The following is a 16,273-nucleotide window of genomic DNA, read 5'->3' as shown; positions in this document are numbered from 1 at the left end:
TGAACTATTCCTTTAAGTACTGATCTCACACCAAAATATTACAAAAGAGATCTGACATAGGCAGCCATCATGGTTGTCCCTTTTAGTAAAAAACAGTGTAAACTTCAAATTCATGCATGTCTTCAGAGTCAAAGCATGCCATTATAGATCTGCCAATATGTACTCCATCATGCATTTCGATTGACTAGACCACAGACAAAAGTCCAGCCCTGAAGTATAGCAGGAGAACACTGTACACACACACACACAACACAGCTTTACACAAACATCTATGGACCGGACAGATGAGCTGACGACATAAAAACGCTTAGAATCCCCTTAACGTACATATACACACAATCCTGAGTGCTCTACGAGTAAACAACATTTTACTGTGAATCTGTCCGGGACCAATCAGCGTTCGGCTCCACACATTATGAGTGGACTAGTCAGCTAACGAGTTTATAAAGAACCAATCAATACGCAGCTCTTAACTGTTCTAGATCAAGACGCCCCAGACAGGTTTACACAATGCCGAGAGAAACTGTACAGTGACATTTTGACTTTAGTGTTTCGTTATGAGAATTTGTAAAGCCACTGGATGCATCAAATGAACATGCTTCAGTTTTTGCACCGTAGTAAAGTTGACACCCAAATCATTTGTTCTTCTAATAAACCTGTGTAAAGAAGATTTACGGTACCCATTCAGCCACTGCAAGCATCGACGGAGATGTCTTGTTTTCCCCTAGCATACTATGAACACTGCTACGGGGAAAGAGTTTTGCGTACATCCCAGTGGCTTGACGCTTGAGCATATGGAGATGACGGCGAGTGTTTTCTCATGGAATTTTTACATTGACACTTTTAAAAGAGGATCTCCATTGTCTCTAGGCTGTGTAAAGTGCAGAATGAATGTAACAACTGAAGATTCAAATCATGATGACCAGTGTTCCGTTTCAGAAGATCCCAGTCATTGTGATGTCATAAGATGTTTTGTTCGTTGAATTACGGGGAATGTTGAGGTGTAGAACAAGTATTCATGTAAAAATAAATATCTAGATTCAATGCGACTCAGATGAACACTCAATTTAAAAACAAATTTAAATGAAGCCATTTCGGGTCAAAATGGCTTGATCAGAGGATGAAAGTTAATCTAGCAGAATATTGAGACTCTGATAATGTTTTAATTCCATTTTAAAACGATAATGTTTTAATTACCATCTTCTGTCCATGAGCTACCGCTGCTCTATTCTAGTCTTAAGCCAGACTATGTTTGCCACTATTTTGCTGCCTATACAGATTCCTGGAATCTTAAAGGGGTGGTTCACTGGTTTCGTCGCTCCCCCTTTATAGTACATTACACTCATCTTTGCCCTCTTTTGCTACACCCTTTGCTTCCTTTTTCACAAAACTCCTCTTCTTTCATCTCTCTCCAACATCATCTCTTTTTCTCTTTCACCTCAGATTCTCCTCCAGGTCTCATCGAAGTTGAATGATTTGCATTAGTGCATTCAACGATGTGTTTTGTAAGTGTGTGTGCAGATTTGTGTTGATTTATGTGGCTTATAGAGCCTCAAAACCCCTTTAGATTTATTTGTAGATATAAGTGTGTGGTGTTTGCTCCCTGTTTCTCCTTTCAGAAGCCCTCAATATGGCAGTAGGCCTCAAGGCTGGAGAAGATGATGTAGAGGAGCCACAGACCCAGAAAGAGGAGCGTAGTGAGCAAATGCGAGACACGAGGGCCGCCCAGCTCTCCCCCGATAGACGGCCGGCGCCGGAACAGCAGCACCCCCATGCAGATGAAGGCGAAAATAGTGAAGAGGGTGACGGAGAAAGCCAGCGAGCCGGGATCCACGAGAAAGCGCTTGCCCTGGATGGCCCAGTACACGGCCGCCACGGACCAGGCCACGCCGATGCCCAGAAACACGTTGACCGCGTTGCTGCCCGTGACATTTCCGATGGAGGCATCTGCGTACTGATCCTGAGTAGCGGCGACTTTACTGGCGAATGTGTCTGAAGGAGAGACAGAGAGCATGAGAAAATACAGACATCAGTGACGTTTATATCGACAAGGTTGATAACCTGGCCAATATTTCATATTTGCAAATGATCAAAATCAGCTAATAACTTTTCCAATTTCTGGACCTAATCTAATTTAATATAATATAAAAAAATAATAAATATATATGATAAGACAATGTATTAGATATTTACATTTAATATCATTATTAATAATAATACTACAATGTAAAATAAATTTTAATGTGAATTTTAGCAGCTTTGCGTACAGGTATGTGTCATTTACTTTCACTAAATTGTAATATAAACCTGTAAATACAACTGTTAAAATGTTTGAGGTCAAAAATGTGACCCTGGAGCACAAAAGCAGTGTTAAGTCGCTGGGGTATATTTATAGCAATAGCCAAAAAAAACACTGTATGTGTCAAAATGATCGATTTTTCTTTTATGCCAAAAATCATTAGGATATTAAGTAAAGATCATGTTCCATGAAGATATTTTGTAAATTTCCTACCGTAAATATATCAAAACGTAATTTTTGATTAGTAATATACATTGCTAAGAACTTCATTTGGACAACTTTAAAGGCGATTTTCTCAATATTTAGATTTTTTTGCACCCTCAGATTCCAGATTTTCAAATAGTTGTATCTCAGCCAAATATTATCCTATTATAACAAACCATACATCAGCTTTCAGATGATGCATAAATCTCAACTTCTAAAAAATTGATCCTTATGACTGGTTTTGTGGTCCAGGGTCACAAATATGTTTTTTTTTTTTTTTTTAAAGAAATTAATTATTTTATTCATCAAGTATGCATTAAGTTGATCAAAAGTGACAGTGAAGACATTTATATAACATTACAAATGATTTCTGTTTAAAATATTTGATGTTCTTTTGACATTTCTATTCATCAAAAAATCATAGTTTCCACAAAAATATGCATCAGCACAATTGTTTTCAACATTGATAATAATAACACATATTTCTTGAGCAGCAAATCAGCATATTAGAATGATTTCTGAAGGATCATGTGACTCTGAAGCAATAGTTTTGTTTTTTTTTCACTTTTATCATTTAAAAACAGTACAAAATGAAAAACAGTTTTTTTTTTCCCAATGAAAAGTGAAAAGTGTGTGTTGTGCATTTTTCAGAATCTATCGCAGTGACATTCAGACTTTTTACAGTGTGGCTGAAGTGTCATTATGTCAAGCACACCTGGGATAGAAGTGCCCAGGGCGACGAACACCACTGCGGTGACGGTGTCCCGGAGGCCCACGGTGCAGCCGAAGTGCGACGCCAGGTCTCCAATGACAGCAGTCAGGAGGCCGATTACAGAGATGGACACCACAAAGCAGGCCCAGCCGTTCCAGTACTCCGTGGGCGGAACGAATGCGAACAGAACCTTCCAGAACACCGTCAGGAAGTGCATGAAGTAATCGTAGCAGGACGGGAGACGCTCCTCTTGACCCTCCTCTACATCTTCATCCCCGTCACCTGAGGATGCCACACATAATTAACAAATTAAAGAAAATGCTGGACGATACATGCACAGTCATTACCATGACAAACCACCAGATGGTAGGATCACATCACTGACACAAACAACTTTCCTCAATACTTGTAGAGGTATTCTCATGGAATTAGAATTTTAGAAGTTAAAATAATATTGTGTCTTCAAAAAACAAAATAAATAAAAACAATTAGGTGTAGAAACAATTGTCACTCATAAATTGCTAGTAAAGCAAATATTTGCGAAGAATCGGCAGGTGACGCGTTGAACTGAACGTGAAATTGTGAAGTAAGAAGACTGAAATATCATTATCTTGTAAATCATACCTCAATAATCTTTATTTACAACTTCAAAAAATACGTATTGTGTTATTAGAGCATCACTGACACTATTATCGTTTTTATTAATATTTTAAATCAGTGTGTATGTTTATATTTTCCATTTTAACTTTAAACTGTTTTTGTCATTTTAGTAGTTTTTTTATATATATTTTAATTTAAATGTTAGCTTTAGTACAAGTTAAACTAAATTAAAAAGAGAAATGCTGCCTTGTCAACTAGCTGAAATAATTAATTGTAATAATTTGACTGTGTTTTTGTCACTAGTAGTAGTTTGTATATGTCTATATAGCTTTTTTGAAAACTTTATTTCAATTTTAGTCTTATTTTAGTACATCGAGTTGAGAGAAATGTTGCTTTGGGAACTACCTAAAAAAAAGTTTTATATTTTATTGAAATATATATATATATATATATATATATATATATTCATTTTATTTCAGTTAACATTTATCTTATGGACTATTTTTATGGTTACAGAAAATGGCACACTGGAAATTCTACACTATTTATTCTTTTTTGTGTTCATGGAAGAAATAAAATCATACAGGTTTGTAAAGGTGCACAAATTCTTCCAAAAGCATCATTGTAGGTGAGCTCTTGCTTTCAGAGCTTCTGAGACTGAGCTTTTAAAAGAGCAGCTTGAGAACATAAGAGCCTCATTATGTGTTTTATTAAGTCAGAATTGCTGAGCCAATGACATTTATACAGCGTGACTCATACAATGCACTTCTATTTTAAAAGAGAGCAACTGAACATCCGACCTGCGCTGACGGTCACGGCCTCCACGAACTGCTCTCTCCAGGAGTGAGTGCCGATCACCAGCGCCAGGTTAGTCTTCTTGATCAGTTTATCAACGGTGCTCTGAAACACAGCACCGATCACTCAAACATTCCCACCATTCAGAGCCCAATTCTGATTTCCTGCTCAGTTTTGATTTTTTTTTATGGGAGGTTATTGGGACTGTGCTCATTCTTGGGACCCTGTTATCAACATCAATAACACATTTCATTATATCATTTAATATAATGCACAATTATGATGTACACTGCATTACATTTTTCAACATTGAAGTCATATTCTGAACAAAAGATATGCATTCAACTTATTTATTGGTATTATTATAACTGAAAATATCAAATATATAACTGAAAATATTGGATTTTCCTGCTCACAATAATAATAATAATAATATATATATATATATATATATGGTATATTCATAATAAGTATAATAATTACTATGATTATTATTATTATTTTAGATCTGAAAAGATCAGATTCAATGTGATTTTCCCTGTTCACAATTTAAAAAAAGAAATGTCAGATTTGGACCACATCCAACTGTTATGTTACACGGCACCCCTGCTCTCGACAGACGGCACCCCGGTTGGGAAACACTGATTTAGAGAACAGATAGAGGACTAGGGTTGGGAGATACAGATGAAAAATCCATCATGTTTTTATATAAAAAAAAAAATAAATAAAAAAAAAAATATATATATAATAAAATTAAATAAAAATGTTTTCAGATACCTTACAGTAAATTTATAGAACTCTTTGATAAAATAAAATATGGACTGACTATTTTCTGTTTTCAGATGTGAAACCTTACAGAAAATTCATAGAAAAAATTCAATAATAATAATAATAAAATTCGGTGTTTTTAACTGTGATACCTTAAATTCATAGGACTCCTCGATCACCACCTCCACACGGCTGTGCTCCCCCAGGATAGGTTTCCCCATCTCCGCTATCCTCCTGGCCTCCTCCTCCTCCGCACTCATCTGTCCCTCCGGATCCTCTGAAAGCCAGAGACGATAAAAGAAAGGACACAGACAGAAGACAGAAAAGAATGGATGAGATACAACAGACCGGAAACGGAGGGCACACCCCCTACCTGTCAATCAAAAACACAACAGCTCCAGCGATCGATAAGACGCCATGTATCACAGCACGACACGCACACGAACAAAACAACACAAGCTCTGAGAGACGTTCTGAATGCATGTGTGCCAGATTGTGAATCTACCAACTAAAATGTCATTCACAACCCATTATGCTTCAGTAACAGAGTGAGTATAAATTGGAATTGATTGGACTGCGACAGCTACCATTGAGATATTTTTTTACTTTGTCAAATGTTTTGAACTCTCTCTCTCTCAACGGTCTGCGCTTGATCCCTTTTTTCACACCGGAATCACATCCCTCATGGCTTTAGAGAAGCTTTTAGCCCCTTCTCTCTTCTCTGCTGAGTGTGTAACATGAGGGCTAGTGTGGACACATGTCAGCTGATCAGAGGTTGATCTGAAACCTTACCTTGGTTCAGCAGCAGGGCTGCGTGATGTAAGGAGGGACAAGAGAGATGGAGTTAGTGCTGGAGATGAGTTTACTCCATTAATAAACACACATATACACACACACACACACACACGCATCTACATGTATGTATCCCATGACTGTGGCTCTGCTCCAAACCCTAGTGAGCTGCTTCTCTGAATACTAAAACAGCATCCTAACAAAAACAGCATTTCATAAGTGACTGATCTGAAAGGCTCAGACAAATAGCGCTGTGCACATCACGCACGCAAGCAACACTGCTGCTAACAGCTGAATCCATTAGTGTCAAATAGTTGACTCCAGCAGAGCAAAGTCCCTTTAAGGCAATTCAGTGCATTTGGTGACCATCTTAGAAACACCCTCAGGCTGCTATTATACAGTGATACAGGAGCATGAGCGACAGTCACGATCTCTTTTCAATGTCAAATCAGCATTAAAATCTAACAGAAATTATGCATGTATGCATTTTATTTTTTAAGTGGTTGCTAGGCTAACAAATAATATTCTAAAACCTATAATTTCTTCGTCTTCTTGTTGTTTACGATGGTGATTCTTCTTAATACCCAATATCTGAATATGTCTTTTATCATTTCAATAATAATAACAACAACAACAACAACAACAACAACAATAAATACACAATTTTAATATGATGATGATTATTATCATTGTTATTGAAATGATAAAAGCATACACAAATATTGGGTGAAATATAATATTTTTATTTAATAAAAACTATTTTCCATTGATACTTTTTAATGCTGAATTAAAACATTGTTTAATATATATATATATATATATAATGGTGAGTATAAATGTGAACAATGACAATAGGGCTGTGCGAAGATTCAGATTTTCAATTCAGAAGTTCAATTCAGAACTTAAAAAGTCTTTTAAATTTGAAGTGAATTGAGCTACCAGACAGAATGTTGAATGTTGCAATTTAAATTAAAAGAAGTAGAATTAAAATTCTAAGCATTTCATATAACTGCAATTTGTACTATAAAATCAAAGTTTGGCTAGAATTTAGACTTCAAATGTTTGCTTAAATACTTGTTTAAAAGTTTAACAAATAGTTTAAAACGTCTTGAGGCCTGAAGGATTTATAGGCCTTACAGACAGAAGGACAGAATGACTGATAGTCAGATCGTTGGACGATTGCAGGGCTATAACTTATTTAAATATATGATTATGAATGAAATATATATGTATTATTGTACTTTATTAATATTAATTATTATTATATATTGTTTATGTATTATTATTATATTTATTGCATATATGTGCATTTACATTTTGGTCAAAAACAAGGTATCTTATAAAGCAGCATCATTTCACAGTCTTCCATTTGGAAAAGCCTGGAACACGCCTATGAAGCCTAAAAATACTGCCTAGGAAGGAAGCTCATTAGGGCTGGGAGCGGAGCCAACTGTATCGGAAACCACTTGAACCCGAATGTCAGATGAATGCCCAAAACCACTCTAAAAACTAATAGAGTTAATCTCATAGTCCTTACAGTGCAACACACATACTGTACACACACCTGAGATTCCTCTCTTCAGCCAGCGCGGTTCCTCAAGAACGATGAAGAAATTCTCATGTTTCTCGTACTCTTCATCATCAGTGATCCTCACCTGAAGGGTCTGACTGCAGATGCGCACACACACAAACACACAAATACACACACACACACACACACACACACACACACACACACACAAAGCAGACACAAGTAATCAGACATTCAGGTGGTGGCTTTGAAGTCTCACATCGATTACTGGGACAAGTGACTAAATTGTGACTAAATAGGAAAATGTCAGAAAGCTGCATAATGACACACACACTCTCTCGCTCTCTCTCTCTCACACACACACACACACACACACATCACACACAGGGCCTTATAAATACTTAATGCTGTTCCTCTGGGGTCACGAACAGCAGCGCTCCACCCTGATATGAAATCACATTAAAAGAGCTGATAAATGAACAACACACACACACACACACACACACACACACACACACAAAAGGCACAAAAACATGCTCACACAAATCATGGAAAATGTCAGCATTTAAATCACTTCAAAAGGCTGCATGTCAATATTTAATCACATTCATAAACTCCCCCCCACACGCTCCCACTCACAATAAAATGTGCAAATATAAACCTCATTGCACATAGAAACTAAATCCACAGTGCTTTGAAAGGGCACTAATTTGTTGAGTGGTGTTGTATTCAGCCCCATCCCTAACAAACACACAGGAAAATAGTAATGTTTAGTGCTCATCCATAATGTAGGACAGTGTCACGTTCATTCGGCAAAGACAGAAAATACTCCAGACAGAGGGATGCAATGCATCCACTAATGATCTTACTGACCCACACATAATAAGCACGCAAGCATCACTATCAATATCACTCATACTCCGGGGATTTGAACAAGGCCTACCGAACATGAATAATATCTCAAAAGAGAGGTATGAGCTGTTACTTTACTAGGAGACTAGACACAGGAACTAGGGTGTTCTGAGTGGTTACTAGGAAGTTACTAAGCAACTTGAGATTTTTTTCACCTGTTTTATTGTCCACCAGGTGGAAAATTCCCACACTGGAGGAGAAACCCAAGCCACAAGAAGAGGCATCAAGGGGCAGGACTCCTCTCACTTAAATCAGTTAGCAACCATTTAGAATGCCCTAGCAACTGCTGAACAACTTTCTAGTAACCACTCAAAACACCCTAGAAACTGCCTAGCAACTAGGGATGTGCCTGAAGCCGAATACCATGTTCTGGTGTACTATGGAACCCCTAAAGGGAATAAATACGAGATGGGACAAAAAAAATATACACATATAATTGAGTGCTTTCTCTTGCAATTCATGATCACACGTAATCTTTGTATACTACGGAGCGGCAGTACTTGCCAGACATTTTCCGTGCCTTTCCGAATATGAATTTAGGCTTCGGGCACACCCCTAATAGCAACTCTTAAGTAACCACTCAAAACACCTTAGCAACCCCCCATTGTGCCCTAGCAACTATATAGCAACCTTAGTAACTGCCTAGTAACCACTCAGAACACCCTAGCAACACCCCAGGATTGAATCGAATCGTTGACATGATAATCAAATCGAATCGTGAAACCAGTGAAGATTCACACCCTTAAAGGGGTCCTAATTATGCTCTTTTACAAAGTCTTGATTTTGTTTTGGGGGGTGTACTAGAACAGGCTCTCAGACTAGGTTGTTTGAAAAACGCATTCTTTTTCACATATTTTACGTTATTACAACACCTCTCTCCCCAGTCTGGCATGAATGGCTTGAATAGTTCCTGTATCAAATGAAAGCCCACCTTCTGAAATACGAAATGTGCTGTGATTGGTTAGCTCTGCCAGTGTGTGTTGTGATTGGCAGCACTCGGCGCCTGGTCGGGAAATGTCATGCCCCTTACCATAGCCGCCTGCGAGCTTCAGTGTAAATATTGCGTCAATATCAAATCAATATCAACCCGATTTAAACCCGGATGATTGTAACCACTCTAAGTTCATCTGCCTTGGGAAAGCTAGCGTGTCTCCGACATAGTGATAACACTCGTTGCCTTCTCTAGTGCAGCTCAACCAGGTCTCGTCCCATTCGTCGATATTTGTGATATCACAAATCCCGGAAAATATGCGTTGTAGTCCAAACGAGTCGTTCGTTGTCGTTTTTGAAAAGTGATTTGTGTTAAATAAAATATCTCCTTTTGAAATCGACTTTGAGCTTTGTAATTTTGCAGATATTTTTTATGCTCAAATAGCAATATTACTGACTAACTAAAGTTGAAAAAGTTGAAAAAGTGAAAAAGCATAATAGGACCCCTTTAACAACTACATACCTTGCATTGTGGAAGTGAGTTTTGCACAGACACACACAGATTTATTCCGTCTTTTCTTGTGTTTTATACACTCACGTTGTCTGGTCGTTGGTGAATTCCAGCTCTCCGTACGCGTCCTCGTAGTCGACTCCTCCCCCTTGGGCCGTTCCGGGCTCTGTGTGGTACGGAATGATCACGGTCCCACGGGCACCGGAGTTCCGGACCACTGTCACCTCCATGGTACCCACGCTCTCACTCACTCGCAACAGGCGGTCCGTAAAAGTGAAGATCCCCGCGTGGTCGTCATCCAGGATGGTGACTGTGGACATTAGCGGTTCCACCAGCTGGGCCTTGGGAGCCTGATCTGCGTCGTCACTCTCAAACATACCCTCCGCATCACCAACACGCAGGTTCAACAAACGCACAAAGAAATGTTCATCTTCCTCAAAGATGTCATCGTCGATGATGCCCACCTAGAAAGACAGACATACTTTCAGTAAAACTGTTTTACTTCAGTAAAGTTTAGAACATGCACAGAAATAGTTCTTGGACAAGTACAACAGGAACTTAACATTCATCTCACAAGGAGTTGTAGAGCTCTGACTTTTCTGATCAATGTGTCCATCACTCTGAATCCTCTCTCAGTCTTTTTGGCAAAGAGACTGTCAATCATTGCCACTCAACCAATGACAGACACTACAGCACTGTTGTCATGGATTCACGGCCCTGTTCATCTCAGTGGAGTGGACGATTGTCTAAAAGGAAGTGTACTACATGAAAGATAAAGAGTTTTTTTTCTTTGGAAGCGGTTGTTAAGGTACTAAAGCATTGTCCTTGGGAAAACCTGTTCATTAAAGATTCCTAAAAAATGGACGTACAAGAATCAGTACTACTGTAGATTAAAACCTTTTGGTCAAAAACTTTGCTGGACCAAACTGTATGTTATGGACATGTTCTTAGAAAACTTACATTGAAAGGAGCTTTCATGTAAAGTTTGGATACTTGAGACCAGATCCACTAGCAGGTAGTTCAACTTATTAACCAGTTATACCAACTTAGACCAGCTAATGACCATAAAGTTGGACAAGGTAGAAACCATGTAAATCCATCTACTGGTTTCAGTTGGACCAAACTATATGCTGTGGACATGCAGTATTCTTAGAAAACGTACAACTTCCATGCAAAATTTGGATAATTGAGACCATCCCAGTTGAGTCAAGAATCACTAGCAGGTAGTTCAACTTCCTGACCAGCTAATGGCCATAAATGATCAGTTTGGACAAGGTAGAAACCATGAAAAACCATCTACAGGTTTCAGCTGAACCAAACTTTATGTTGTGGACATGTTCTTAGAAACTCATGTAGAAAGCAACTTCTAATAACTCAAAGTTCACGGAAATACTGATTTGAGGATCAATCATTGGTGTCACTTCAGAGTATTCAGATACTTGAGACCCTTCCCTAGTCAAGACCAGATCCATTAGCAGGTAGTTCAACAATTAAAGTTAGTTAACCAGCTAGACCAGCTTGGAGCAGCTAATGACCATCTACCAGTTTCATCTGGACCAAACTGTATGGTGTGGACATCTTAGAAAACTTCCAAAGAAAGCAATTTTCATGCAAAGTTTGGATACCTGAGATATCCCAGTCGAGACCAGACCCACTAGAGCAGGGGTGTCCGATCCTGTTCCTTGAGGGTCACTTACCTGCAGAGTTTAGCTCCAACCCTAATTAAACACACCTGAACCAGCTAATCAAGATCTTCAGACTCACTAGAAACTTCCAGGCAAGTGTGTTGGAGCTAAACTCTGCAGGACGTTAGCAGCACTGGACACCCCTAAACTAGCAGGTAATTCAAATAGTTAACCATCTAGACAAGCTTGGACCAACTAATGATCATAAAGGATCCATTTGGACAAGATAAAAGGGTTTCAACTGGTAGACAAGATTTCACATGGATTTTTCTTTCCCTCCTCCTCACCTTAATTTCTTTCCTGGTTTCTCCCGGTTTGAACACCAGCGTCCCTTCACAGTACTCATAATCTGAGCCGGCGTTGGCTGTGCCATCTTCTGTACAGTAGTCGACATAGAAAGTGCTCTCCCCCAGGCCTCCTCGACACACCACGGGTATTGCGATGGTGCCGCAGTTCTCCATGCACTGGCTGTGCGCACTCTCGAAGGAGATGCGGCTGCAGACAGCCAAGTCGTCCTCCTCCAAAGCCTCATCGCCACCTGTCACGGCAGCACGGCGAGCGTGATCGGCTGCGTGTTTCTTCAGCACATTACCGGCCCCGATCATCATGCGTGTGGCCTGGACGCGGTAAAAGGCACGACTTTTCTGCTGATGGAGGAGGGCGTAGTAGTTGGCCAATTCCACCAGCTGATCCAACTCCTTATCTGGATATTTCTGCTTCAGTTCCTTCAGGATACGGATCACCTGCCAAGGAACATTCAAAGGTCAAGGAAAGGGGAAAAAATATGGGCTGTTCGTGGCAAGTAATGAACGCTCTGTCATCATTTGCTCACCCTCACATTGTTCCAAACCTGACAATAGCGGTAGCTTGCAAATCTGAAAGCTCTCACATATTCAAACTTGACCCCTTAATCTGATGTAATCTGCCAGGTTTGACGTGAATGACACCAAACAACATTGGTTCTTACACTTCATGGTTCATACACAAATTCGAATTACATTAAAAGGGTTAGTTTCAATTTCAATGCTTTTGTACTTGTTAGCAAAACATTAGCGTTGTCTCACAAAAGTATTGGGTTCTCTTGCAAAAGTATTGCATTACTCAGATACATTTTTCATAGGTGAAGTTTCTTGGGGGAACGCAAAATCTTTATGAGAGAATGTAAATGCATAGAAATAAAAATTTTCCTCCCATCACCTCGTCTCTTTGAGGGCTCCATACTTTATATTACAGTGTTTCGGTTTGTCAGGATGAGAAACATGTTGACCGTGGTGAACTTCCTTGTATTTATTACTGTATGCCCAAGTATTTATGTATAAATGTTTATGTTTAAATGACTGTGTGTGTCTTTTCTCACTTCTTTACGGCTCTCATCCAGGTCCTTGGCACCGTCCATGTAAACGGTCGTGCTGTTGGAGTTGGGTAGAGTAGCCATGGTGCCTGTTGTGTTCCCGGTTCCATCCTGGTAATGTTCTTGTGTGCCGATCCCTACGGCTCCGGCCCTCAATGGAAACTTGCCATCCATCATCATCTCCATACCTTTGGGGGTCATGTCCCCCTCGGTCTCCACAACAACACCGGTCCTTTTGTCGGCTCGGTAGCGTTTGGACATGTACTTGTAGAAAAGGAGGCGCCGGTCAGCAATCCAGGCCAGAATCACACAAACGGGGAAATAGCAGAGAGTGACCAGAGCTTCCCATACCTACAACACACGCATTCACACCAATACAGCAAAGTACCAGTAGATAAACAACATTTATACTCATTTAATGAGTATATTTCTTTAATGAGACTTGTGAGAAAAAAATTGTACTTGTAAATATGAACAAATTTCCCAACATCTCTAGGTCACATTTCCAAGTAAGAAAAAAGTATATATTTTCGATTAAGAGAAAAACCCCCAGTAATTTTTAGGCAGGTTAATATATTTTTGGCAGTTTTTTTTTATTATTTTCATGATATTTATGCACATTTCCCTGCAAAACTCTCATGAATATAATGTCCAGACAGTTACTTAGCTTTTCGGTAATTCTCAATATTCTCAATGGTGATTCTCATTACTGTATATCATTATTTTTCACATTTCAGTAATAAGAAAGAGATTTTTTTAGCCATTCACTAATGAGATTTGGTATTATCTTAACTGCCATGAAAATAATGTCACAATTCTAAAACAGGGTTCATTTTCTTTCTTTCTCACACACACACACACACACCTCCACGACTCCAGGTGAGATGATGGACAGGATCAGGTAGAGCCAGATGTAAGCGAAGATACTCCAGAATGCGGTGATGAAGAAGACTCTCAGATGTTTGATCTTCCTCACCTCGCCGTCAGGAATCACCCACACACAGATTCCAATGATCACAAACATATTAAAGGCAGCGCTGCCCACAATGGTGGCAGGACCGAGCTCACCGGACTCAAAACCATGACCACACACCTGAAATACACACACATGACAAAATCAGCCAATCACAACATATCTGCTGTTTAATTTGGAGAAGGATTTTGGGCCAATGAGATTTCACTGTGGGTGGGGCTACTCAGCATGACACAACAAAAATAGAAACCAAGCGACTGACAAAATTGTTGTGAAGAGTTTTATACGTTGCAATTGTTTAAAACAAAATCAAATTAACATGAAAGAGAAAGGATTTATTGCTCGAATTCCAAACATAAATGCCTTCAATTGATGAAACCAGTGTTATTTTAGCATTATATATACTGTGATGTTATTTTAGCATTATATATACTGTGATGTTATTTAATAATATTTTAAATGAGCTTATATTTATATATTTCCAGTTTTTACTTTTGCTTAAGTTTTAGTAATTTTATGTACTTATGTATTAGTTTTAGTAGTTTAAATATTTATATTTTTTAATTCAAGATTCAGTCATTTTAGTACCAAGTTATTTATTTTATTACACTTAGTTGCAAATGTAACCTAATGCAACACGTTTTTAAGAAAAACAACATTTTTAATTTATTATTATTTTTAAAATTTAAGTTTGAGTAATTCATCTTTTTAATTCAAGTTTGATTAATTTTAGAACAGCTGTAAATGCAACATTTCTAAGATAATGTTAGATAAAACACTTTAAAATTTTTTTTTTATTAATTATATATATATACAGTGGGTACGGAAAGTATTCAGACCCCCTTAAATTTTTCACTCTTTGTTATATTGCATCCATTTGCTAAAATCATTTAAGTTCATTTTTTTGTTTTTAATATTTTTTTTATTAATTATATATATACATAAATGTTTATTTTTTTTGGATGTTGCAATTCTGATTTCGTTGTAAATTCAGTCTTTCCAAGTTGAATGGAGCGCAGCATTCAGTCTACACACATATAAGTGTTTAAAAGCTTGAATTAAATGAATTAACAGTCAGAACAACTAAACAACAGACGTATTGTGTCACTTTCCATTCAACATCAGATCAGTGAGTGTTGTTCACATTCAATAACATTCAGTGCATTGAATGCAAGATATGTCACATTCACTGAACATCCTTGAAAACGAAGTGAATGTCCCTGCGTAAGATAAAATAGAAAGAATGAAATAAGAAGCACGCAGGTGTTGCTTATCAATGCGTGTGGCTCTATCCCTGATATCTCTCTATATCAACACCAGCAGAGCGGCGAGCCTTTGGGAACGGTCTGTGAAAAACAGATAATTCACCCCGTGCCTGCTTTCTGGCTGAGCTTGTGATGAGATTTCACACTTCTGATGCCAAAAATCCCCTGAATATTCTGCTTGACTGTTTCCTTCACTGAAGACTGTAACATCTCAAGATGAACGATGCATTGTGATCATGTTGTTTAGATGCATTAGCCGTACAACAACAATGTGTACGTGAAACCCTTGAGTGAAGCGTGGTGGCCTGACGGATGTCCTAACACATTAGATCTTGTGATGCAGAGTGACAAACAAAAGAGAGACAAATGTGAGGCAATAAAGCTCAGCTAGATGTGCTAAATGTTGTGGTGCACGTCTCCCGCAGGCAGACTTGTCAATTCCATGCGGTGGAAGACCAGGGACGAACCTGTCTCATTAATAAACATGATCTGGATCCTCATTAGCGGGAGCTGCGGTCTGCAGGCCAGATCTTACACAGCATGGATCTCGCTAACTATCTCCATCTTGAAGGGCAAAGAAGCTGTTTAACCCATCAAAATGGGCATCAAACACAATTTGTCGTCCTGTTTTTACATGCTACGGAAACTGGAAGTGCCCTGAAAAAAAAAATAACAACAAAAAGTGTGAAAACCCCTCTAAAAGTAGAAATCCAGGTCAGGATCCAGATGGGGAAACCAGATTAAGACAGATAAACCAGCATAGACTTGCTTAAGATGCCCGGTTTACAAAATTTAGAAGAAAGAAACCATTTTCACTCAGAAATTGTTAGTAAATTTTACCCAAAAAAATTACAAAGAAACAGCCAGTGTTATTTTACTATCATTGAGATACTATTATAGTTTATATTAAAATGATTACATTAAAAATTAAAATTGAAATTATAT

The 16,273-nt window shown here is 38.4% G+C and overlaps 1 protein-coding gene across 2 annotated transcripts in view; it reads right to left on the bottom strand.

Moving 5' to 3' along the window:
• Positions 1-1,319: 1,319 nt before the first annotated feature.
• The window catches only part of slc8a2b (solute carrier family 8 member 2b), an 82,655-nt gene continuing 67,701 nt past the window's right edge, over positions 1,320-16,273 (bottom strand). The window contains exons 4-13 of one of the 2 annotated variants that reach the window (XM_016242511.1): positions 13,956-14,183; positions 13,097-13,441; positions 12,027-12,482; positions 10,142-10,518; positions 7,735-7,838; positions 6,171-6,188; positions 5,531-5,655; positions 4,616-4,715; positions 3,219-3,497; positions 1,320-1,992 (exon numbers count right to left, since the gene is read on the bottom strand). In XM_016242511.1, the coding sequence (XP_016097997.1) occupies positions 1,616-1,992; positions 3,219-3,497; positions 4,616-4,715; positions 5,531-5,655; positions 6,171-6,188; positions 7,735-7,838; positions 10,142-10,518; positions 12,027-12,482; positions 13,097-13,441; positions 13,956-14,183 (2,409 nt within the window). In that variant the 3' untranslated portion in view covers positions 1,320-1,615. The remainder of the gene's footprint in view (positions 1,993-3,218; positions 3,498-4,615; positions 4,716-5,530; positions 5,656-6,170; positions 6,189-7,734; positions 7,839-10,141; positions 10,519-12,026; positions 12,483-13,096; positions 13,442-13,955; positions 14,184-16,273) is intronic. The other variant, XM_016242512.1, reaches the window with a different exon arrangement.

The sequence above is a fragment of the Sinocyclocheilus grahami genome, unplaced genomic scaffold (genome assembly GCF_001515645.1).
Source record: "Sinocyclocheilus grahami isolate Dianchi unplaced genomic scaffold, SAMN03320097.WGS_v1.1 scaffold661.1, whole genome shotgun sequence".
Classification (NCBI taxonomy): Eukaryota; Metazoa; Chordata; class Actinopteri; order Cypriniformes; family Cyprinidae; genus Sinocyclocheilus; species Sinocyclocheilus grahami.
This window is presented reverse-complemented; position numbering and strand designations above follow the sequence as displayed.